The sequence below is a fragment of the Salvelinus sp. IW2-2015 genome, linkage group LG36 (genome assembly GCF_002910315.2).
Source record: "Salvelinus sp. IW2-2015 linkage group LG36, ASM291031v2, whole genome shotgun sequence".
Taxonomy (NCBI): Eukaryota; Metazoa; Chordata; class Actinopteri; order Salmoniformes; family Salmonidae; genus Salvelinus; species Salvelinus sp. IW2-2015.
In genome coordinates, this window is record NC_036875.1 from 21,988,047 (window position 1) to 22,012,368 (window position 24,322).

Sequence of the window (24,322 nt, forward strand, 5' to 3'; positions counted from 1 at the left end):
GAGAGAGAGAGAGAGAGAGAGAGAGAGAGAGAGAGAGAGAGAGAGAGAGAGAGAGAGAGAGATGAACAGGTTTTTTTGTGTGTGATTGAGTGAAAATGTAAATGAAAGAATGGTATGTGTTTGTATAATTGTGTGTGAGTGTGTGCATAAATCAAAGGGAATGCTTTTCCTGTGACAACATTTTTGGGGGGGAATGCCCTGTCGCCACCTGCCCTTTCCCCATGGCATTCCTGCAGCATTCCCGTATCCCACAGGAGAAGCAGGCTGCTCGTCACAGGCATGGCTGGGATACTTCCCCTAATCCGCGGGCCACCCCGGAGCATCGGGTGTCACGGATAACTGTTTAGCGCCGGGGAGGGAACGGAAGCAGGCTGTCCCGTTAAGCCCAGCAGCATCTCCCGTTCTCAGATCCCCCCGCCATCACCCCTCAAAATAACACAGCGGTCAAGACCCTGACTACCAGCCTCCTCTGGCATGCAGACTCTTTCCATGACGCCAGGGGTTTCACTGGACAGATGAAGGGTTAGGGCCCTAATGTAGACCACTGCCGGAAGTAATCACGTGACCACAGAGAAATAATAACTATAACAGGCATCCCCATTCAGGTCAATGTATGTGTATGAGACAGTGTGTGAGGGATCAGATAGAGAGGTAATCGGTCTGCCCTCCTCCCCTCTCCCTCCCCTACGGTGGAGGCAGTGTCCAGGCGTGGTCAGGGTCGGCCCAATGCGGCCTCATAAATCTGAGTGATGGAGCATCTTTAATGAAAAACAAAGGTTAACGCCAGGACACCAGAGAGGAGGAAGGGACAGGGAGAGCTTCTCGCTGTTAAATAACTGTTGGGATACACTCTTAGTTATGTAGCTACTTTTTAGGCTCAGGAGAATTGTGAGAAGCAATGGAAAGACCTTGAGGGTGTGTGTGTGTGTTACATTGTGACTCACCTCCCTCCCTCATCTTGCGTCCTGTAGTGGTCTTCTTGAGYAGGCTGCGTCCAGAGCTGAACAGGGTGTTGAGCTCATCCAGGGCTGGCTGAGGACTGGTCAGGGGTCTCCCGTTGGCTGGGTTGAACAGCAGGGGCGAGGAGGAGCAGGAGTGGGAACGGCGTGGCTCTGGACGGGTGGACTTGGCCGGAGAGTAGGGAGGGGGCTTCTCTCCTCCAGCCCTATGAGAGGAGGAGGAGTAGGAGGGTTTGGGAGAGTCCGAGCTGCCACCTCCCGTGACGGAAGCAGCCCGGGTAAGGGAGAGGATGCTGGACTCTGGGGGGAAAGGAAAGTGGGAGGGGGGGCGGTAGGGGGGAGGCAGGGCATTGGGGGGRGGAGGAGGAGGGGTGAGAGGAGGAGTGGGCTTGTCTGGGAGGAGGACGGAGAGAGAGGGGGAGGAGTCAGCACGCTGGCGGGAGTACTGGGGGGAGAGGGGGCTGTCTGGGCCGGTGTAGTTCAGGTTGGTTTCAAACACAGGCAGCTTCTTCACCTCCAAAGGGGTGAGGGGCGACTCATCAGACGCAGGGGAGCAGGTGACGGGGGAGGGGGGGAACACCAGGAGAGGGGGGCGGTGTGGGAGCAGGTTGGGGAAGGGTGCAGGGATATTGCTGGCTCCTCCGATGGCGGATGTTTGGGCCTCCATAGTGGTGGCTAGACCCACCAGCCCTGCCCTCTTCCCCTCCCCACTCTGAGAGGGAGACAAGCCCAACCCTAACCCCCCTAACATCAACCCTAACACCTCCAACTTCCCAGCGGCCGTCGCCATGGCAACCGTGCTTCCCACCGGAAGTCCCACCTCCTCGGGCAGGAAGTACTTCATCTCCTCGTAGACGGCCTCGGCATCTCCCTGCTGGGGGCTGTCGGGGGGGTCCTGGTGGCCCCCTCCCAGACTGTAACTCCTGGCATGAGCCCCCACCATCTCTATGTACACATCCTCCTCATCTTGGTCATGGTGCAGGCTCAGTGTCACCCCCTGTGTGCCATCCACAGACGCTGTGTGCCGCATCACCCCCCCCAGTCCCCCAGCGCGGGACAGCAGGGCCAGTTTGACGTCGGCAGGGCGTAGCTGGAGGAGGTTAATGCCGGCAGCGTTGATCTCTTCGTAGGAGCCCGTGAGCTTGGTGTTTGGGCTCCTCTTGGGCTTGGGAGGAGGCACCTTCCTCATGGTGGTGTAGTCATCACTGTGGGGCCGCGGCTTGGACAGAGCTGGGGAGAGATGAGAGGAGAAGCAGTTCACAACAGTTCCACTGACAGCTGTGTTTTGGGGTTCAAAGAAGCTTAGGTTATAATAGTTGGGGTGTTTTGGTGCATATATGCACTATCCGTAGGAGATAGCAGTGTTTTGGGGTACATAACGGCTGAGGTAATGATAGTTGAGAAGTATGTCATAATTGTGTGTACCATCCGTAGGTGACAGCTGTGTTTTTGGGGGGCTCCCTGCAGGCGACCCGCAGCTCTCGGGGGTGGGACTCTCTCTCGAGGGTCCCAGGGTCAGTCCGGCACTGACCGCCTCGTACGACGCACTCAAACGAGTGTTGGGGTCCCGCTTGGGTTTGGGAGGAGGCTGTTTCCGTGGTGACGCCAGCCCCCCCCCTCCTCCCCCATCCTCGTTGTTATAGGCCACCTGCTGCAGGGCTGTTTTGATGGATGGTCCAGGGCTGGAATGTACCAAGTTCTCCATAGCCAGGGGGATGGGCACTGAGCTGGAGCGGAAGTGGCGGATAGTCCGGCTCCCCCCACTAACCGAGCCATCTTGGTTTCTTCTGCTCTTCTCCACAACCCTATAGGAGGGGGGCAGGAAATAATATCCACATGATAAATAAATGAACATTTGACCATTTTCAACCCCATTCCTCTCTTTCCCTCTATTGCTCAATTTCTCTCTCCCCCTCTCTCTCCTTCCCCTCACCATTGACCACACCTTGATGTTTGATCCTGGTTCCAACCAAACATAATAAACTGAATTTTTCTCTAGAGTGACAACCATAATATAATTACTTTTCATCTAATACAAATCCAGATCGGTGGGTCCCCCACGGGACGGTTGAGCTAACGTAAGCTAATGCGATTAGCATGAGGTTGTAAGTAATAATAAAATTTCCCAGGACATAGACATATCTGATATTGGCAGAAAGCTTAAATTCTTGTTAATCTAATTGCATTGTCCAATTTACTGTAGCTATTACAGTGAAAGAATACCATGCTATTGTTTGAGGAGAGTGCACAGTTATGAACTTGAAATGTTGTTAATAAACCAATTAGGCACATTTGGGCAGTCTTGAAACAACATTTTGAACAGAAATGCAATGGTTCATTCAAAGTCTAAAACTTTGCACATAAACTGCGGCCATCTAGTGGACAAAATCCAATTTGCGCATGGGCTGGAATAATACATTTTGGCCTTTTTCTTGCATTTCAAATATGATGGTACAAAAAAATACAAAATAACACATGTTTTTTTCTTTGTATTATCTTTTACCAGATCTAATGTGTTATATTCTCCTACATTCATTTCACAATTCCACAAACTTCAAAGTGTTTCCTTTCAAATAGTATCAAGAATATGCATATCCTTGCTTCAGGTCCTGATCTACAGGCAGTTAGATTTGAGTATGTCATTTTAGGCAAAAATTGGAAAAAAAGGGGCAGATCAACCTCTCTTGGGTAGGGGGCAGTATTTTGAAGTTTGGATGACAAACGTGCCCAAAGTAAACTGCCTGTTACTCAGGCCCAGAAGCTAGGATATGCATATGCATGGTAGTATTGGATATAAAACACTCTGAAGTTTCTAAAACTGTTAAAATAATGTCTGTGAGTTTAACCTCTTTCAGCTAGGGGGCAGATTATTTTATGAATGTTTATTATGAGTATTTCTGTATTTTGAATTTGGCGCTCTGCAATTTCACCGGATGTTGGCCAGGTGGGACGCTACCGTCCCACTTGCCCATAAGAAGTTTTAAGAGGGGTTAACATAATTATTCCCATTCTGGTAAGCAAAATGGCTGAATTGAGTAAAGGGTGTTCTGTTTCTACACAAAGCAGTGAAAACTCCTTACTGCCATTAAATGCAATGTATGTGACATGTTCATGTCATCCCAGTGAAGGACTTTTCTGAAAACTTAATCTGTGTCAAATGCCACGAAATAAATGCTGCCAAGAAGAGGATCATTACTTTACTTGAGGAAATTAAACATCTGGAAGAGTGTTTCATTTTAAATAAGGAAGCCTCATGTTTAACCGCATTTGTTGATGCCTTTTTTCAAAGAGACGACTGTAACGGAACTTTTATGGATCTTGAGCATTTCCCCACCTTACCGCCTTTTGAACCCAGCCAAAAGTTGGATGATATCAGCTCTACCCCAGGCAGGCGTGAATGTAGTGTGATTGGTTTGAGGTGGAAGAAGAGACCTGCACCCCAGTGTTCTGTTTTTTTCTCGCAGCGTTGTGATATTAAACACTCAAATAATTTTGAGCCACTGTCCCCGCTGTCTTCCTCAGGGCATACAGACACCGGGTATGCAGTTGCTGTAGCTTCTACACTGATGCGGCCTTCTCCCCAGCCGATTTCTGCGGCGCCTGTCGCTGATCGGAGATATGGTAGCTGGGGGATCTGACATGCGCTCATCATTGGAAGCTCAATGTTAAGGAACATCTTCTTGCCAGGGATTAGAAACCTATGCTATCCGGGTGAAAAAGTAAAGGATATCACTATGCTACTTCCTGAAGCATAGACTAGTGGTTAGAGTGTTGGACTAGTAACCAAAAGGTTGCAAGATCGAATCCCCGAGGTAAGAATCTGTCGCTCTGCCCCTGAACAAGTCAGTTAACCCACTGTTCCTAGGCCGTCACTGAAAATAAGAATTTGTTCTTAACTGACTTGCCTAGTTAAATAAAGGTTTTTAAAAAATTGCAACTTTGACACTTTTTGGAAAGAGAAAAGATTCTACAAAGAAGACGGAATTCACTATCTCGGGGCTTATACATTGCAAGGCCATTTTAAGGCTGCTCTAAGAGATTGACTGGGATATAACCTGCAATCTAACCAGGTTATACCAACAATCATCACACATCAAACTATGTCTGATGTTAAATACTCTATAGTCAAGTCAAGGAAATCTACATTATCCCTGTCGTAATTTCAATAGGATTTAAACTGCCACCAAATAGACGCAGCCGCAGCCCCATCGGGTCAGCTTTGATAACCTAATTTCTATTCCTATGAAATCTCCTGACTTACTTAATGATCAAGTTTATAACGACCTGGTTAGGGTAAATATGGACACCCCTGCTGTTTTTAAGTCTCACAAACGACTGGATCTGTTACATATAAATGTGCGAAGTATAATGTCAAAGATGGAATTTATCAATATCTGGATGCATGACACGAACACAGACATTCTTGCTTTATCAGACTTGGTTAAATTATTCGATCATGGATAAAGACATTGACATCGCTAATTACAACATTTTTAGATGTGATAGGCAGAGAAAAGGTGGAGGGGTGGCGATGTGAAATCCACTTTTGTAGCATCATGTGCTCTTAATATCACTATACCCCAGAAATGTGAAATCCTGGTTTTAGATGTGACCATGACCCAAAACGTGCATGTATTAGTTGATGCAACTAGTATCATAGCTGAGCATTTAAAACCTTTTATATCATCTGAACTGGTGGTCTTAGGTGACTTTAACTTGGACTGGCTGACACCTGTCTCAGATAACTTTAAGAACACTTGTCTTGATCTTAATCTAACCCAGCTAATCACAAAACCCACTCGGTTAAATGTGAAAAATATAGATAGATCTTCATTATTGGATATAATTCTCACAAATAACCCCCATAGGTGTGTTTGCAAGTGACCTTAGTGGTCATTCTCCAATAGCCTGTATTAGAAAAACTAGACAGCATAATTCTGATCCCCGTATTATTAGGAAGATACATTTTAAGAACTTTTCTCCCCAAGCGTTTATCCATGACTTGTACTTTTCAGAACTTTTCTCCATCAAGTGTATACCTGATCCTGAATTTGCTCTTGAGCACTTCTCATCTATTTTCATATCACAGGCAGATAAACAGGCTCCGTTTAAACGCTAAAAATTAAAAACCAAAAAATGTATAAAATCCCTTTAGACCAACTGATGCTGTTGTGGACTGGCAGCTTTTCAGGGAACTGAGAAATAAATGCATGTCCTTAGTAAAAAAAAAGGCTAAATCAAGCTACATCCTAAGTTATATCGCTGACTGCTGGTGATTCATCTACATTTTGGAAAACAGTTAAGGTGCTAAAGCATGGACATTTCTCCTTCCCTACCCAAGCAAGTTATACTGAACTCTGACATAATTTTCAAAAATGTTTTGATAAGTCATGCATTTTTGTTTGAAAGAAATCTTGGTTTAATAGACCCGGGTCAGTCAGTAAACTGCTCGTCCCTCTCCCAGCTGCCAGTTGACTTGATAGAGGACCAGACAACCCCCAGTGAATCCTTGTATTCTCTGGAGCAACTGTCTACTTCTGATGTATTGTAAAAAAAAATCTACTGGGGCTGATATGCTTGATCCCTTCTTATTACAGCTTTCTGCTCCATTGATTGCGGAAGCATTAGCACATGTTTTACTTGACAATTATATTGAGTACTATCCCTAGAGTTTGGAAGGCGGACCATGTGCTTCCTCTACATAAAGGTGATGTAAATAATTATCATCCCATTTCCAAACTCTCTTGCCTAGGAAACATCTTGGAATCATTGATTATTACACAGCTCAGATCCCTTTTAACTGCTACATCTTTTCTCAATGTAAAACATTCAGGGTTCAGACCAGGTAATAGTACCATCTCTGCTACTTCTATGGTTTTAAATTATGTTATAAATTGTTTAGATACGAAGAAACACTGCTCTGCCCTCTTCACTGACCTGTCCAAGGCGTTCGACTCTGAGGATCACCCCTTACTTTTTCAGAAACTCTCTACGATTGGCTTAGATCGGGCTGCTTGGTGTTCGATTCTTGGTCCAGTTCTTTTCACTATTCATATTAAGAGCATTGGTCTATCTGTACAAAACTGTAACTTCCATCCGTATGCAGATGACACTGTTGTATACGTTACTGCCCATACAGCAGCTCAGGATCTGTTGACTCTTCAATCTGCTTTTACTACCTTGCAGAAAGCATTGGTTGACCTGAAGTTGGTACTAAATGCTGCTAAAACCAATTACATGTTATTTTCTAAATCATGTAATAATGTAACTGGTGATTTGCGCTTAAGTACGTTAGATTGTGCCCCCATTGATCGTGTCCCCGCCTATAAATATCTGGGCATCTGGATTGACAAAAAGCTTTCTTTTAAAAAGCTTGTTGACGATTTAGTCAAGAAATTAAGAATTAAGTTGGGCTTTTTCTACAGAAATAGGGCTTGCTTTTTATTAAATAGTAGAAAACAGATAATTCGGTCTACATTTATTCCTGTTATAGAATATAGCATGAATGCAGCTACCAGTGTTTTGAAACCCTTGGACACAATTTATCACAGCGCACTTCATTTTATAACATCTGACAGACACTCACCACTGCATCCTTTATCATAAATTTGGTTGGACCTCACTAAAAACACGTAGGTCACTTCATTATTCTGTTTTTGTTTATAAAGCCTTACTCAATAAACTACCAATTTACTTAACATCATTGTTCAAATATAGAAACTGGGATTACAACACTAGGTCACAGGGTTGGTTAATTAATGCTGGAGACTCCACGTGTATCCACAGAGCTGGGTAAATCTACCTTTTCCTACGAGGCCTCTATCATGTGGAATAATCTCCAAGTAACATTTAATTTTGATGTGTTGTTGTCTCTGGGTCAGTTTAGGAGAAATGCTAGGGATTTTTATATTTATAAATGTTTTTTATGTTTTATTGTTTATTGTGTATATACTATTTGCTATTTATTTAATGTTGTGTTTTAAATTGTGTACAATTTTATTTTCTGTATTGTTCCCAGGGCACATTTGCAATGAGACCTAGGTCTCAATGTGTTTTTTTCCCTGGTTAAATACAAGTTAATAATTATCCATCCACAATGCATGTCTGCATCATCTGTCATGCCACAAATATGTGCTAAAGAGGTCAATATGGGGGATAAAGAAACCCAATGTATTATTTCTGCTCCTAATTGTTTCAATCTAATTGACTTGCTGTAATATGATATTCACTCTGGAGTTTGATATTTCCTTCTCTAATCTGGAGGAAGCCATCTGTTTGTCCCTCTGGACCATGTGTGGGGGGGGGGGGGGGGGGGGGGGTCTGTGTGTCTGTGTGTCTGTGTGTGTCTGAAGAGGTTACCGACTTTGGTAGAAGTGGGAGTAGCGTAGTAATCTGGCATGGTACACTCCCACAGGGATCCCAGCGAACCCCCCACCCCTTCTCACCTATACCCCTTCCCCTTCCCTCACCCATACCCCCTTCCCTCCAGTGGTGGAAAAGGTACCCACCACACACCCTCCTTCACCTGTTCACCCCTGACACTCTGACAGGGGTCCCATGATTACCAGTGACATCCCTGTGTGTTGTGTGTTTCCTCTTTCTGCAGGATGTACACCTCAGTGTTAAATTGTTAAATTAAGATGAGGTCTTATCTGCACTATCTGCTATAGATTCTAAGAAATCATTAGGCGCTGACAATCTGGATCCATATTTACTCAAGTGTGCGGCACCTATTATTGCTGGTGCAGTGACGCATATCTTTAATCAAACATTAGTTGTAGGAAAGATTCCTAAAGTTTGGAAAACAGCTTTTGTTTTACCACTCCTCAAGGGAGGTGATGGTAGTGAATTGGATAATCATCGGCCCCATCTCTAAGCTCTCCTGTTTGGCTAAAATTCTAGAGTCATTGGTGAATAGGCAACTACAATCTTTTTAACTGTTAACAATACTTTTTCTAGCAATCAATCTGGCTTCAGACCTAAACACAGTACCACTACGGCCACTGTACGTGTTGTAAATTATATTACTAATGCCCTAGATAATAGAAAGTACTGTGCCGCCTTGTTCATAGATTTGTCTAAAGCTTTTGACACTGTAGACCATGTGATACTTTTGGGTAAGCTGTCGTTAATAGGACTGGGATCGGATGCCTGTCATTCATTTCATGACTATCTAAAGGATAGAAGTCAGGCTGTTAAAGTCGACTGCATCCAGTCAGAGCCATTGGAGTTGGTTAAAGGGGTCCCACAAGGTTCTATACTTGGTCCATTACTGTTTACCCTCTACATAAACAATATCGGTGATGAGATAAGAAAGTGTAAAATTAATTTATATGCTGATGACACTGTCATGTACTCTATCCCTTCAACGGCTGACCAAGCATTATCACTATTGGAGACAGATTTTAAGATATTACAAGGGTCTTTTATACAGCTGAAACTTGTTTTAAATGCAAAGAAAACACATTTTATGATTTTTAATAGATTCAAAAAGTTGGTTGAAAATACACTTGCACTTACGAGCTCAGATGGCTCTCGAATTAATCAGGTGTCTGTATATAAATACTTAGGGATATGGTTGGATGATAAACTGTCTTTTAAAATGCATGTTAACGAACTTTGTAAACGGCTAAAAATCAAGCTAGGCTTCCTCTATAGAAACAGGACATGTTTGTTCTCTACAAATAGAAGACAAATTTAGCAAGCTACTTTTATGTCTGTTATAGATTATGGGGATATTATCTACATGCATGCTACGGCATCCACACTTAAATCGCTGGATACTACTTATCATTGAGCACTTAGGTTTATTACGGGTGCTAGCTACAGAACTCACCACTGTGTTTTATATCAAAATGTGGGTTGGACTTCGCTGTCCGTGAGACGAGAACAACATGCTCTCGTGTTTGTCTATAAAGCACTTCTGAATAAGCTACCTTCTTATTTATCATCACTCATCAATGTTAGAATTATAATTCCTAAAACCAGGTCTCAAGCATGGATTACACTTGAGGCCCATGCGATTTCCACAGAGTTGGTTATGGCTGCTTTTTCCTGTTACATTCCTTGCCTATGGAATAGCCTGCAGACTAAACTTAAACTTGAGACTCTTGTCCCCCATGCCCATTTTAAACATTTATTGGAGGATTTTTATTTTTGTATGGCTTGTAACTGTTTCGGGTAATGCAAGTTCTTGTGCTGTTAGGGGAATAACCTATGTGTAAATGTAACAATCTGCTGCTGTATTTTTTGTGTTATCTGTGATCGTTTTGTTTGTCTTGTGTAGTTTCTTAATCATTGTACCTAAACTGTATGTGTAAACATGTATACGCAGGACCCAGCTGTAAAAGAGACCTTGGTCTCAGTCTATATTCCTTGTTGAAATAAAGGTATAATATTAAAATTGTATTTTCAAACACAATGAGACATGCCAATTGGAGGCTTATTGCTGTCTTATTAGCATGTTCAGATGGAATACAGGAATAAAATCAAATAAAACTTGATTTGTCACATGCGCCGAATACAACAGTGCAGTTCAAGAAGAGTTATGAAAATGTTTACCAAGTAGACAAAAACAAAAAGTAATAATAAAAAAGTAACACAATAAGAATAACAATAATGAGGCTATATACAGGGGGCACCGGTACCGAGTCAGTGTGCAGGGGTACAGGTTAGTTGAGGTAATCTGTACATGTAGGTGGGGGTGAAGTGACTATGGATAGATAATAAACAGCGAGTAGCAGCAGTGTACAAAAAGGACGGGGGTCAATGTAAATTGTCTGGTGGCGATTTTATTAATTGTTCAGTAGTCTTATGGCTTTGGGGTAGAAGCTATTGAGGAGCATCTTGGTCCTATACTTGGTGCTCCGGTACCGCTTGCCGTGCGGTAGCAGAGAAAACAGTCTATAACTTGGGTGACTGGAGTCTCTGACAATTATATGGGCTTTCCTCTGACACCGCCTATTATACAGGTCCTGTATGGCAGGAGGCTTGGCCCAAGTGATGTACTGGGCTTTTTGCACAACCCTCTGTAGTGCCTTACGGTCAGATGCCGAGCAGTTGCCATACCAGGCGGTGATGGAACCGGTCAGGATGCTCTCGTTGGTGCAGATGTAGAACCTTTTGAGGATCTGGGAACCCATGCCAAATCTTTTCAGTCTCCTGAGGGGGAATAGGTTTTGTCGTTCCCTCTTCACGACTGTCTTGGTATGTTTGGACCATGATAGTTCATTGGTGATGTGGATAACCAAGGAACTTGAAACTCTCGACCCGCTCCACTACAGCCCTGTCGATGTTAATGGGGGCCTATTCGGCCCGCCTTTTCCTGTAGTCCACGATCAGCTCCTTATTCTTGCTCACATTGAGGGAGAGGTTGTTGTCCTGGCACCACACTGCCAGTTCTCTGACCTCCTCCCTATATGCCATCTCATCGTTGTCGGTGATCAGGCCTACAACTGTTGTGTTGTCAGCAAACTTAATGATGGTGTTGGAGTCATGTTTAGCCACGCAGTCATGGGTGAACAGGGAGTACAGGAGGGGACTAAGTACACACCCCTGAGGGGGCCCAGTGTCAAGGATCAGTGTAGCAGACATGTTGTTGCATACTCTTACCACCTGCGGCGGCCCGTCAGGAAGTCCAGGATCCAGTTGCAGAGGGAGGTGTTTAGTCCCAGAGTCCTTAGCTTAGTGATGAGCTTCATGGGCACTATGGTGTTGAACGCTGAGCTGTAGTCAATGAACAGCATTCTCACATAGGTGTTCCTTTAGTCCAGGTGAGAAAGGGCAGTGTGGAGTGCAAATTAGATTGCATCCTCTGTGGATCTGTTAGGGCGGTATGCGAATTGGAGTGGGTCTAGGGTGCCCGGGAGGATGCTGTTGATGTGAGCCATGACCAGACTTTCAAAGCACTTCATGGCTACCTATGTGAGTGCCACGGGGCGGTAATCATTTAGGCAGGTTACCTTTGCTTCCTTGGGCACAGGGACTATGGTGGTCTGCTTGAAACATGTAGGTATTACAGACTCGGTCAGGGAGAAAATGTCAGTGAAGACACTTGCCAGTTGGTCTGCGCATGCTTAGAGTACACGTCCTGGTAATCTGTCTGGCCCAGCGGCTTTGTGAATGTTGACCTGTTTAAAGGTTTTGTTCACATCGGCTACCGATAGCGTTATCACACAGTCATCCAGAACAGCTGGTGATCTTGTGCATGCATCAGTGTTGCTTGCCTCGAAGCGAGCATAAAAGGCATTTAGCTCGTCTGGTAGGCTCACATCACTGGGCAGCTCGTGTCTGTGTTTCCCTTTGTAGTCCGTAACAGTTTTCAAGCCCTGCCACATCCAACGAGCATCAGAGCCGGTGTAGTAGGATTCAATATTCATCTTGTATTGACTCTCTGCTTGTATGATGGTTCGTCTGGGGGCATAGTGGGATTTCTGATAAGCGTCCTGATTAGTTTCCCTCTCCTTGAAAGCGACAGCTCTAGCCTTTAGATCGATGCGGATGTTGCCTGTAATCCATGGCTTCTGGTTGGGATATGTACGTACAGTCACTGTTTGGACAACGTAGTCGATGCACTTATTGATGAAGCCGATGACTGATGTGGTGTACTCCTTAATGCCATTAGATGAATCCTGGAACATATTCCAGTCTGTGCTAGCAAAACAGTCCTGTAGTGTAGCATCCGCGTCATCTGACCACTTCCGTATTGAGTGAGTTACTGGTAATTCCTGCTTCAGTTTTTGCTTGTAAGCAGGAATCAGGAGGATAGAATTATGGTCAGACTTGCCAAATGGAGGGCGGGGGAGAGCTTTGTATGCATCTCTGTGTGTGGAGTAAAGGTGGTCTAGGATTTTTTTTCGCTGGTTGCACATGTGACATGCTGGAAATAATTTGGTAAAACTCATTTAAGTTTGCCTGCATTGAAGTCCCTGGCCACTAAGAGCGCCGCTTCTGGGTGAGCATTTTCTTCTTTGCTTATGGCCTTATAGAGTTGGTTGAGAGCGGTCTTAGTGCCAGCTTCGTTCTGTGGTAGTAAACACAAATAACTCTCTTGGTAGATAGTGTGGTCTACAGCTTTTCATAAGGTACTCTACCTCAGTCGAGCAATACTTCGAGACTTCTTTAACTTCTTGCAACTATAGGGGGTGCTGTTCCGCATTAGCATATTTGTGTCTCCAAATTAAACTGCCTCGTGCTAAATTCCTTTGAATGCGTACAAGATATGCATATTATTGTTATTATTGGGATAGAAAACACCTTCTAGTTTCTATAGAAGTTGGAATTTTGTCTCTGAGTGGTACAGAGACAATTTCTACAGCACTTTTCATGAACAGGGTTCAGATTTCAGAAATTTTTAACCCCTGATCTGGGGTCTGTTTTTAAGGCGACAGTGAATGCTATGAAGAAACCGACAACTGCCTACATCTTCTCTGGGTGTCTGTACGTCATCACGTTTTTGATGAAAATCGATGGGACATTCACAGCCATTATAAAACCACAAAATGTTTTAGGGGACCGTCCCCTTTCTCGGTCGTGGGCGCCTGAAGCGTGAAGGCCATCGGACTTGCCTCGTCACAATCGTTTTCTAACACAGCAATATTTCTCCGGTCATTGTTTGTTCAGTCGTTATAGTTGTTAAAAAATCATAATGTAGTTAATTTGAACCGTTTTATAGCAATTTATATCCGTTTATGCGATTTTGAGGAATTTCTTTTGTTGTGCACTCTGAAAGTTTGGACACGTTTTGGGGTGTGGGTCGTTGGTGGTGGACATTCGAAGGACAGAGGACATCTATCGACCAAAAGACGTTTATAACATAGAAGAGATACATTTGCCCAAGAAATCTGATGGAAGAACAGCTCAAAGTAAGCAATATTTAATATGATAAATCTGTTTCTGTCCGAAATATTTTAAACGCATATTTCGCCATTTTGTTTGGTTATAAGCTTCACTTGGCGAACCCTGTTATTGAAAAGTAAGGATAATTTTAAAAATGTAAATCAGCGGTTGCATTAAGAACTAATTGTCTTTCGATTGCTGTCAACTCCTGTATTTTTAGTCAAGTATATGATTAGCTTTCAATTAAACTAGATCACTCCTGATAGATGACGTCAGACATATGAGGCTTGATTTCCTAGTATTTTTATTGTGTAACCACGGTTTTGTATGGCTAAATATGCAACCTTTTTCGAACGAAACTGTATAGTATATTGTAAAATGATGTTACAGGAGTGTTCATCAGAAGAATTCTGAAAGGTTAACGTGAAAAATTAATATTTTTGGGCGGTGATTACGTTATAGCGCTCTTGTGGCTGGAATCCCGATGCCTCTGGGTAACGTTTGCACATGATGGTATGCTAACTTATCGAGTTAGTTTGTGGTTTTCGCTGAAAAAACGCTTAGAAAATCTGAAATATGGTGCTGAAATCACAAGAACTGGGTCTTTCCATTGGAGCTATGCTTTGTCTATTTTTATGAAATGTTTTATGTGAGTAAATTGGTCATACACGTTGGCTCTATCTGAGTAATTCTAGTCGTTTTGGTGATGGTGGGTGCAATTGTAAACTGTGATTTCTACTGAAATATGCACTTTTTTCTAACAAAACTATCCTATACCATGAATATGTTACAGACTGTCATCTGATAGAGGTTTTTTCTTGGTTAGTGGATATCAATATCTTAGTTGAGCCGAATTGGTGATAGCACCTGAAGGAGTAAGAAACTGATGGAGTTAGAATAGTGGTGTATTTTGCTACGTGTTTACTAATAGATTTACATATTTGTGTCTTCCCTGTAAAACATTTAAAAATCTGGAAATGGTGGCTTTATTCACAAGAATTGTATCTTTCATCTGGTGTCTTGGACTTGTGATTTAATGATATTTAGATGCTACTATCTACTTGTGAAGCTATGCTAGCTATGCTAATCAGTGTGTGGGGGGATGGGGGGTGCTCCCGGACCCGGGGTAGAGGCTCGTTAGAGGTTAATATTAGACATTGCGCACCAGCTGTTATGACAAATAAACACACACCCCCACCCCTCGTCTTACCAGAGGTAACGTCTCTGTTCTGCTGGTACATGAAACATCCCGCTAGCTCTATATTGTCCGTATCTTTGTTCAGCCACTGTCACGTTCCTGACCTGTTTTCTGTTGTTTTGTATGTGTGTGATGGTCAGGGCGTGAGTTTTGGGTGGGCAGTCTATGTTTGCTGTTTCTATGTTGGTTTTGGGTTGCCTGGTATGGCTCTTAATTAGAGGCAGGTGTTTTGCGTTTTCCTCTAATTGAGAGTCATATTAAGGTAGGTTGTTCTCACTGTTTGTTTGTGGGTGATTGTCGCTGTGTCTGTGTTTGTTGCACCACACGGTACTGTCTCGTCTCGTCTCGTTCGTTCGGTCGTTCCTGTTCATGTGTTCCTCGTTTCATGTAAGTTCGTAGTTTAGGTCTGTCTAGTTCGTTTTGTTATTTTGTATATTTAGTCAAGTGTATTTCGTGTCTGTCTTCGTCTTACAATAAAGTCATTATGTATTCATCACCCGCTGCGCCTTGGTCTACTCACTCACCGAAGGAGAGCCGTTACAGCCACGTTTCGGTGAAAAATAAGATGTTATTGTTTTTAATGTCCCGTTGGTAGGATAATCTTAATCGTAGGTCATCAATTTTATTGTCCAATGATTGCACGTTAGCAAGAAGAACGGATGGCAGTGGGAGTTGAATCGCTCGCCTATGGATCTTTAGAAGGATGCCCGATCTGTGGCCCCTTTTCCTGCGTCTATTCTTCAAGCAAAAGGCGTGGATCCGGGCCTGTTCCAGTGAAAGCAGGATATCCTTCTTGTCGGACTCGTTAAAGGAAGAAGTTTCTTCCAGTCCGCAGTGAGTAATCGCTGTTCTGATGTCCATAAGTTATTTTCTGTCATAAGAGACGGTTGCAGCAACATTATGTACACAATACGTTTTTTTAAAAGTTACACAAAATGCAAAAAAACGAACAAAACAGCACAATTGGTTTAGAGAATGTAAAACGTCAGCCACATTCTTCGGCGCCATCTCATTTTAGAATACATTCTAAAATGACAGCCTCTCTCCTTCCCTAGTGCCTACATTTAAAAAGATGGCCACCAAGCATTTTCAGACTGTCTTACATTTCAAACGATGCCAAATAAAGCTGTATAATGCACTGCAGCTATAAGACAAGGAGACCAGAGTGCCTTCACTGCGACAGCATTGAAACATTACCACATGCTGATGGTTTATCTCATTAGCCTACTATCAATCATCATATGCAATTAAAGCCACCAGCCAGCACGGGCTCAATGACACCATTACTCACATCACATGACACACACATTGTGCACACACACAGGCCAACATAGACACACACGCACACGCACACACGCACGCACCAGCACGCACGCACACACAACACACACACACACACACCCACACACACACACACACACACACACACACACACACACACACACACACACACACACACACCACACACACACACACACACACACACACCACACACACACACACACACACACACACACACACACACACACACACACACAACACACACACACAAACACCCACCACACACACACACACACACACCGTTGTGACCAGGAAATCCTTATAGGGTTTGTGTTGGTTTAGAATTACTTACATTGATGCAACAGCTACAGAATATAGTCTAATCATTATATTACATGATACAACTAGTTTCAAACCAATGAAGAAAAACACCAAAACCACCGATGAGCGACTTCTCCATGAGGGTTGAAAGGGTTGGTCTCTTACTCTGGGCGTGTGTCCTCCTCTTTCCCAAACTGGCTCGGGCCTCTCCCCGAGGGGCGGGCTGTTGCCGTGTGACCCGTTGCCATGGCAGCGCAGGTGGTTGCTTTCGCGGGGCGATGTCGGAGGCGTCTGGATGACCAGTGGTCGTAGGTGTGCAGGCCCTGGTCTTCTGCACCTGGAGGAACCTCTGGACACTGCAGTCCTCCGTCTGTTGAGATGACAGTCTACGATGCACCACTGTCTGGCCAGCCAGCCACGGATCACTGACAGAGGATAGGGGTAGGAGAGGGGTTAATAATACGCGCCACACACACACACACACGCCACACACATGGATGCAAGTTGTGTTGTACCTTTCTGGCAGGTGATGATCTTCCTGTGTAGTTGGTGGCAGCGGTCATTGAGCTGGTCAGCCTGCCAGTACTTCAGAAACACCTTACTACTGGTCATCTGACAGCACAGACAGGACAGGGACAGAACACCAGACAGACAGACAGACAGACAGACAGACAGACAGACAGACAGACAGACAGACAGAGAGCGAGCGAGCGAGAGAGACAGAGCGACAGAGAGAGATAGAGCGACAGAGAGAGATAGAGCGACAGAGAGAGATAGAGCGACAGAGCAACAGAGAGAGGTGGAAGGTTGGGGTTCAGTCAGTTTCAGGATTCATTAAGTTTGTTGTAGTTATACATGTGTCCTGACAGGTGCACAGGCCAAGGGGCCGATATGCTCCAACACACCCAGACTATTCATTCCTATACACACTACTTCTCAGAAATATATGGTGGGCCTGGGTGCGTGTGACAAATTGTCTGGGTGGCATTGTGAGAGAGCCAGTGTGTGAGCCGGGAGCCACCGTGAAACAAAGCGGTCACACACACAGGGAAGGGAGGGGGGAGATGTCATTGGCCGCTCCAGACTGCTGATTGGTGTGTGTATGTTAGAGTCCTGCATCCGGTCGGGTACCCACTGTTCCCTGTGCGTCACCCGCAAAAAAATCAGATGGCGGATGGAATAAAAACAATATTTTAAACTGCAGGTCGGCTCGCGGTTCAGAACAATTACATTGCAGGTCGGACATTTTTTAAAACAAGATAATAGGGCCTACACTTTTTAAAAACTGAGGAGCTTGTTGTGTTGCAAATTCTATTCTGTGAGCGGCAAGGTTACAGCAACGCACGTATTGAGAGAGTGTGGAGCAGGAAACTGTCCATTATTTGTGTGTGTTCAAACATTCTAATTGTTCACGTGGAGAGCTTATGTTCCTTCCCCAGGCAACGACACATAGCCAAGTTTACTTTCCCTGCCTAGCCTACCTCAGGTAAAAATGGTTCATGTTGGCCTAGCCAGAGAAATCAAAAGAGAGGCTATGATGGTGGAATAGGCTATACCATTTTGGAAACAGGTGCTGCATGAGTGAAATCCCCGGTTTGGAAGGACAACAACACAGCCTGCAAAAAGTGCAATCAGGTATTTATTTATGATATGTAATTCAGTTCATTATCAGTTAATCATTAGCCTACGTTATTCAGGATTTCGTTCATTTAGACCATAGCAGGCCATATAAAGTCTAAACCTGTGCGGCTGGTAAAAGTTTGAGTAGCCCTTTATGCTACTAAATAAATGTAGACGATTTTTGCAGCCTATATTCAATTCTGGGAATACTTTATTTATATTGAATTTAAACTTTGTGATTATCTAAACAATAATGAAAAGATATTGTTTTTTTTGTCACCTATATGCTTTCATTAGTTAAGAAGGCTAATTAGAAGGCTATTTTTATCAAATCGATTTAAGTGGTCAATGTGACGAATTGCATTGTGAAAATAAAAAGATAGCCTGTCGTTTTTAATTCATGGAATGGTTTACTTTTATCCAAATGTTGAATAGACAAGCAGACAAATGAATTCATGCAGGCAAGGGAAACATAGACCACTACTCAGGAATCATGAAAACAATTCCATAAATTGATGTTAGTCATATAGTATGGCGGGTAACAGATCGGCTCTCAAAACAATTCCATGCTTGTGTGACGGGTTGCGAAGAAAGATCTGTCCTGATGTCGGGTATTCGGTGGGGCTCAGAACTGATGTGGCCAATGCGGAATGGGTGCGGCACCAAAAAAACGTACCCATGCAGGACTCTAGTGTGTGTGCGTGTGAAGGCTAGTGGGGTTGTTTGTGGGGCAGCTGTAATAGGGTTTAATGAGGAGTCCATGGGATTTCAAAGTATTTCATTCTGGGCTCAAATTATTTATCTTCCCATACTTTGTTTTTGAGCAGAGAGTGTAGAGAGAGAGAGAGAGAGAGAGGTTGGGTCTAACACAATTAGACCCAACCAAATCATGAGAAAACAAAAAGGTAATTACTTGACACAGTGGAAAGAATTAACAACAAAACAGAGCAAACTAGAACGCTATTTGGCCCTAAACAGAGAGTACACAGTGGCAGAATACCTGACCACTGTGACTGACCCTCTCAAGAGAAGACAGGCTATGTGCCCACTGCCCACAAAATGAGGGGGAAACTGAGCTGCACTTCCTAACCGGCTAACATGACCATATTACAAACACATATTTCCCTTCGATTACACAGATCCACAAAGAATTCTGAAACAAACCCAATTTTGATAAACTATCATATCTACTGGGTGAAACACCACAGTGTGCCATCACAGCAGCAAGATTTGTGATCTGTTGCCTCAAGAAAAGGGCAACCAGTGAAGAACAAACACCATTGTAAATACAACCCATATTTATGTTGATTTATTTTCCCTTTTGTACTTTAACTATTTGCACATCGTTACAACACTGTAGATAGACGTAATATGACATTTGAAATGTCTTTATTCTTTTTGATCTTCTGTGAATGTAATGTTTACTGTTCATGTTTGTTGTTTATTTCACTTTTGTTTATTATCTACTTCACTTGCTTTGGCAACATTAACATATGTTCCCCATGGCATTAAAGCCCTTAAATGTAATTGAATTGAGAGAGAGTGAGAGTGAGAGTGAGAGAGAGAGAGAGAGAGAGAGAGAGAGAGAAAGAGAGAGTGAAAATAGGGGAGCAATGACACCGCTACACACCTGCCATCCTTGGAGTTTACACTGCTGCAGAACAAAGCGACATTTCTCCTCCGAGGACAGCTTCTTTTTGTCAGCTAGAGTGGTGTCCACTAGGTCTCTGTACCTGAGACACACACAATAGAGAAACCACCAGCACACATCTTATTACATCGGATCAATACATCCATAAAATATGGAGGGAAAGGATTTCAGTGTGACACGTTCTTTGTGTTTGTAAGAAGTAAGCTGAACGTCCCCGGCCACCCTTACAGAAAAAAAAACACATTTGGTTTTTTGATCACGTGATCTTATGCGATGTCAATGTGATAACATGTAACTGAGAGTTAGATTTTCACATGTGAAAGTTGTTGATGTGATACTGCAAATCCGATTTTCACATGTGAAAACACAATTAGATGAGTTCCATCTGCACTGCTATTTTAGTTATTAGTTAATCTGACTATTCTTTCACATCAAGGATTTCATTTTCTTATTTCAAAAATGTTTGGTTTTTCTGTAAAGTTGTTTAATGTTGGTGGGGCATATTATTCTGTTTTAACGTTACTCCTGAATAGTATAATAGCTTTTCTTGAGTGTATTTTTAACAGAGCTGATATTTCCTTTGAAATCCAAAGGGTAGGAATACAGGTGAAATCAGTTCTTGATCAGAGTAGCAGGAAGATCGGAATGCCGTGAACCAAGATGCTGTGATTTCAAATCCCAGGTGAGGTCATGTTGAATAATAATTACTGTATTAATACATATAAACAATATATAAAATATATAAAATATATAAAATATATAAAATACATATAAACAATGTATAAACAACATATAAACAATGTATAATAGTGTGTCAAATATGTGTGACGTTCCAGGGACATCCTATCAACAAATATTTTTTGAAATTTCACATGAAATACAATTTTTCATGTGCAAAACATGGTTAAATTTCAAATGTGAAATCATGTGTTTTTTCCATAAGGACAGTCATTTTCATAATCCCATTTATGGTAAAGCTGGGATTGGGGCCGGGGAAATCTGATCCTAGATTTGTGGTTCAAAACGAGCCTTACCTCAGGCGGTTTTTGTGAGGCCCAGAAACTATATGATTCTGGTGGGGCCTATCGGATGACCCGCCCATTCACAAACAAGAGGGTTCATAAGTCAGTGGGGGTCAAAAGGCGGGCCAGCACCACAGCATCTGTTCCTATTGGTGTTGCCAGGGGCTACGGCTTCTGTGAGAGGTCAGTTGGAAGAGGGGGAGGGGTTGTTTTGGTCAAAGAGGAGCTCCATTGTGTGGTTAGAGACACAGTCTTTGATCCTTTGTGTTTGGATGGAGTGAACGCCGGTAAGAGATGTTTGGGCAACTTTAACAACATGAATAACGTACATCAATTTGTGGAAAAGCCCACAGAAAAGGGTGTGCATACCAATACTCAACAGATGTGTGGTAATCATTCCAGAAATAAACAGCTGTTATGCATTGTTCGGAATCAGATAGTTACCCATGTACACTGCTCTTAGGTCAGTCTTGCATTTTCTCCCCTAAAGTTAAGATGTGGTAAAGGTAAGCTCAGCTGATTCTAGATCAGTGGTTAAGGTTGACTTCTACCCAGAGCACATTGCCCAGGTCGGAGCTATATACTAGTGTAGGCCCTAAGGTCCAATGACAGGTTAATAGGAGCCTTTATCCAATTACAATTATTTGTTCATCTGACTTCTCTGTGTGATCTGAAGTACTGAGAGCTTCTCTCTGCTTCCCCTCCATCTGATGTGTGATCCAGAGTCCACAGACAGACACACAGACTGACAGTCTGACAGACAGACAGACTGTCCCTGTGTAATGATGTCACAGAACGTCCCTGTTAAATGAGGCAAACCTAATGAGCAGATGGTCAGAGATATAAACCACTCGTGTTGTTAATGGTGTGTGTGTGTGTGTGTGTGTGTGTGTGCTGTGTCTCTGTTGGTTGGTGTGTGTGTGTGTGTGTGTGTGTGTGTGTGTTGTGTGTGTGTGTGTGTGTGTGTGTGTGTGGTGTGTGTGTGGGGGGGGGGGGGGGGGGGCGGGGCGGTGGTGGAAAGAGCAGCATGGGCGGTTTAGAATAGTCTTGAGAGCTCCTGTCGAGACGAACCTGCTGTGTACACATCTATATGGTGGTGTGTGTGTTGTGTGTGTGTGTGTGTGTGTGTGTGTGTGTGTGTGTGTGTGTGTGTGTGTGTGTGTGTGTGGTGTGTGTGGTGTGTGTGTGTGTGTGTGTGTGTGTGTGTGCTGTGTGTGGTTTGGTCTGTATATTTTAGTGTGTGTTTGATTTAGAAAAGTGGGTTCCCTCTGAACTCTGCCTAACCCTCTCTCTGTAAGCTAATGTCCAGGCCGACAGACAGCGCTACGGTGTCCCACAGGACCCATAAAATACAAAGGATCTCTGTAAACTCACAACCTCTCCTGTAAGAATATGAAAACTATTGATGGCCCCCAATTTTACAATACCCAGGGGGGCTGTGTCATATGGAGTCAACGAAGTGAAATAGCACCTCTGATAAGAGTTTAAACATGGGGGGCTCCTACGTGACCAAGGGCCCTTCAGTGGCCTCAAAATATTAACTGTCACAAAGGCAATAAAAGCAGGATGGTGATTTCTGGACTCTAACCCACTCTCTTCCTCTCTGAAGCCCTAATGGTTGGTCACATTAATCACATGACACTTCAGATGACATCAGTGTAGCTTACAGGCTTTGCTTACGAGGCAAGAGTTCATCATCCACAGTGAGTTCAGTTGGAACTTAATGATATTGGTCACCGATTACTCAAAAGAGACAATAGCGCTATGTTCTGATTGTGGTTTCAACCAGAAACCTTAGAAAAAATATGGACAGTTAGACTAAAGTATATCCAATAATACTAATTTTACTTCCACATTTTAAGATCTAACTCCTGACCTGAGGAAGTGTTTGCTAGTAAAAAAACATTTCAGAAAGGAAAACAACAGACATCCATGAAACGGGCAGGGTTTACAAGTTCAAAGTTCAATTAGTGTTTCCTGACCTTACACAGTTCTGAAATAGAAATCTGGCCACAAAACACATACTTTATCATAAACGACAAATAAAAGCAACAATAAAATTGATTTAGCCATAAATCACTGCAGCTGAGCAGTCTAGTCTAATGCAATTGGCCTCTGGCGGTCACTGCGACTTAGTGGTGCGACCTGCATGACTCAGAAGAAGAATGTATGTAAGTGTGTGTGTGTGATGGCATGTTGGCCTTAGGATCAACGATTGATTTATAAACTTGTCATCTGGTTTACTGAAGGGCCAGGGCCTTGAGAGAGTGTGGGAAAGATGGAGCAAAGAAGATAGGAAACAGAATAAAAAGACAAACAGGGAGAAGGAGAAGAGGGAGAAAGGGAGAAGAAATACAGATAAACAGAGAATTAGGGAGAGGAGACGATGAGATAGAGAAAGGGAGTGGAAAGACAGAAAAACTGCGAATGAGGGAGATGAGAGGATGAGAGAGAGAAAGAGATTAGATAAAAACACTAATAGGGAAAAACGAAGAATGAGAGAGAGAGAGGTGAGGGAAAGAATGAGAGAGATCTCTGAAGTCTGCATTGTAGTCCACCCCACACTCGACATCCCTCCCTCCATCGCTGTATCCATCCATTAATTCTAAACGGACGTGTGCGCTGTGTGATGTTGCTGATGTTGTGTAGTTTGTGTGGGTGGGTGGTGTGTGTGTGTGTGTGTGTGTGTGTGTGTGGTTGTGTCGTGTTGTGTGTTGTGTGTGTGTGTGTGTGTGTGTGTGTGTGTGTGTGTGTGTGTGTGTGTGTGTTTGTTTGTGAATGTTGTTGTTTTTGCACCCGTGTGTTTACAACTCCAAGGCCATAGGTTTACTTAAACAATAGAAAGAGGAGTCTGCCAGTCACAAAGAGTCCATTCACCCTGGCCTTTGTCAATTCTCATCTCTGTCTGTCTGTCTGTCATGTCTGTCTGTTCTGTTCTGTCTGGTCTGTCTGGTCTGCTGTCTTGTCTGTTCTGTCTGTCTGGTCTGCTGTCTGATCTGTCTGCTCGTCTGCTGCTGCTGTTCTGCCTGCGCCTGCTGCCTGCCTGCCTGCTCGCCTGCTTCTGCTGCCTGCCTGCTCCTGCTGCTGTCTGGTCTGTCTCTGTCTGTCTGTCTGTCTTCGCTGTCTGTGTCTGTCTGTCTTGCTTCTGGTCTGTCTGCCTTTCTCCTCCTCTCTCTCTCTCGTCTCTCCTCTCTTCTCTTCTCTCTCTCTTTCCTCTCTCTCTCTCTCTCCTTCTCTCTCTCTCCTCTCTCCTTCTCTCTACTCTCTCTCTCTCTCTCTCTTCTCTCTTCTCTCTCTCTCTCTCTCCTCTCTCTCTTCTCTCTTCTCTCTCTCTCTCTCTCTCTCTCTCTCTCTCTCTCTCTCTCTCTCTCTCTCTCTCTCTCTCTCTCTCTTCTCTCTCTCTCTCTCTCTCTCTCCTGTCTCCCAACATACA

At 43.6% G+C, this 24,322-nt stretch overlaps 1 protein-coding gene across 1 annotated transcript in view; it reads right to left on the reverse strand.

Annotated features, from left to right (window-relative positions):
* The window catches only part of LOC111959253 (uncharacterized), a 202,670-nt gene that overhangs the window by 5,474 nt on the left and 172,874 nt on the right, over positions 1-24,322 (reverse strand). Inside the window, 8 exon segments of the mRNA XM_070437758.1 lie at positions 945-2,189; positions 2,385-2,766; positions 16,741-16,901; positions 16,904-16,936; positions 16,939-16,995; positions 16,998-17,021; positions 17,112-17,208; positions 19,847-19,949. Coding sequence (XP_070293859.1) covers positions 945-2,189; positions 2,385-2,766; positions 16,741-16,901; positions 16,904-16,936; positions 16,939-16,995; positions 16,998-17,021; positions 17,112-17,208; positions 19,847-19,949 — 2,102 coding nt within the window.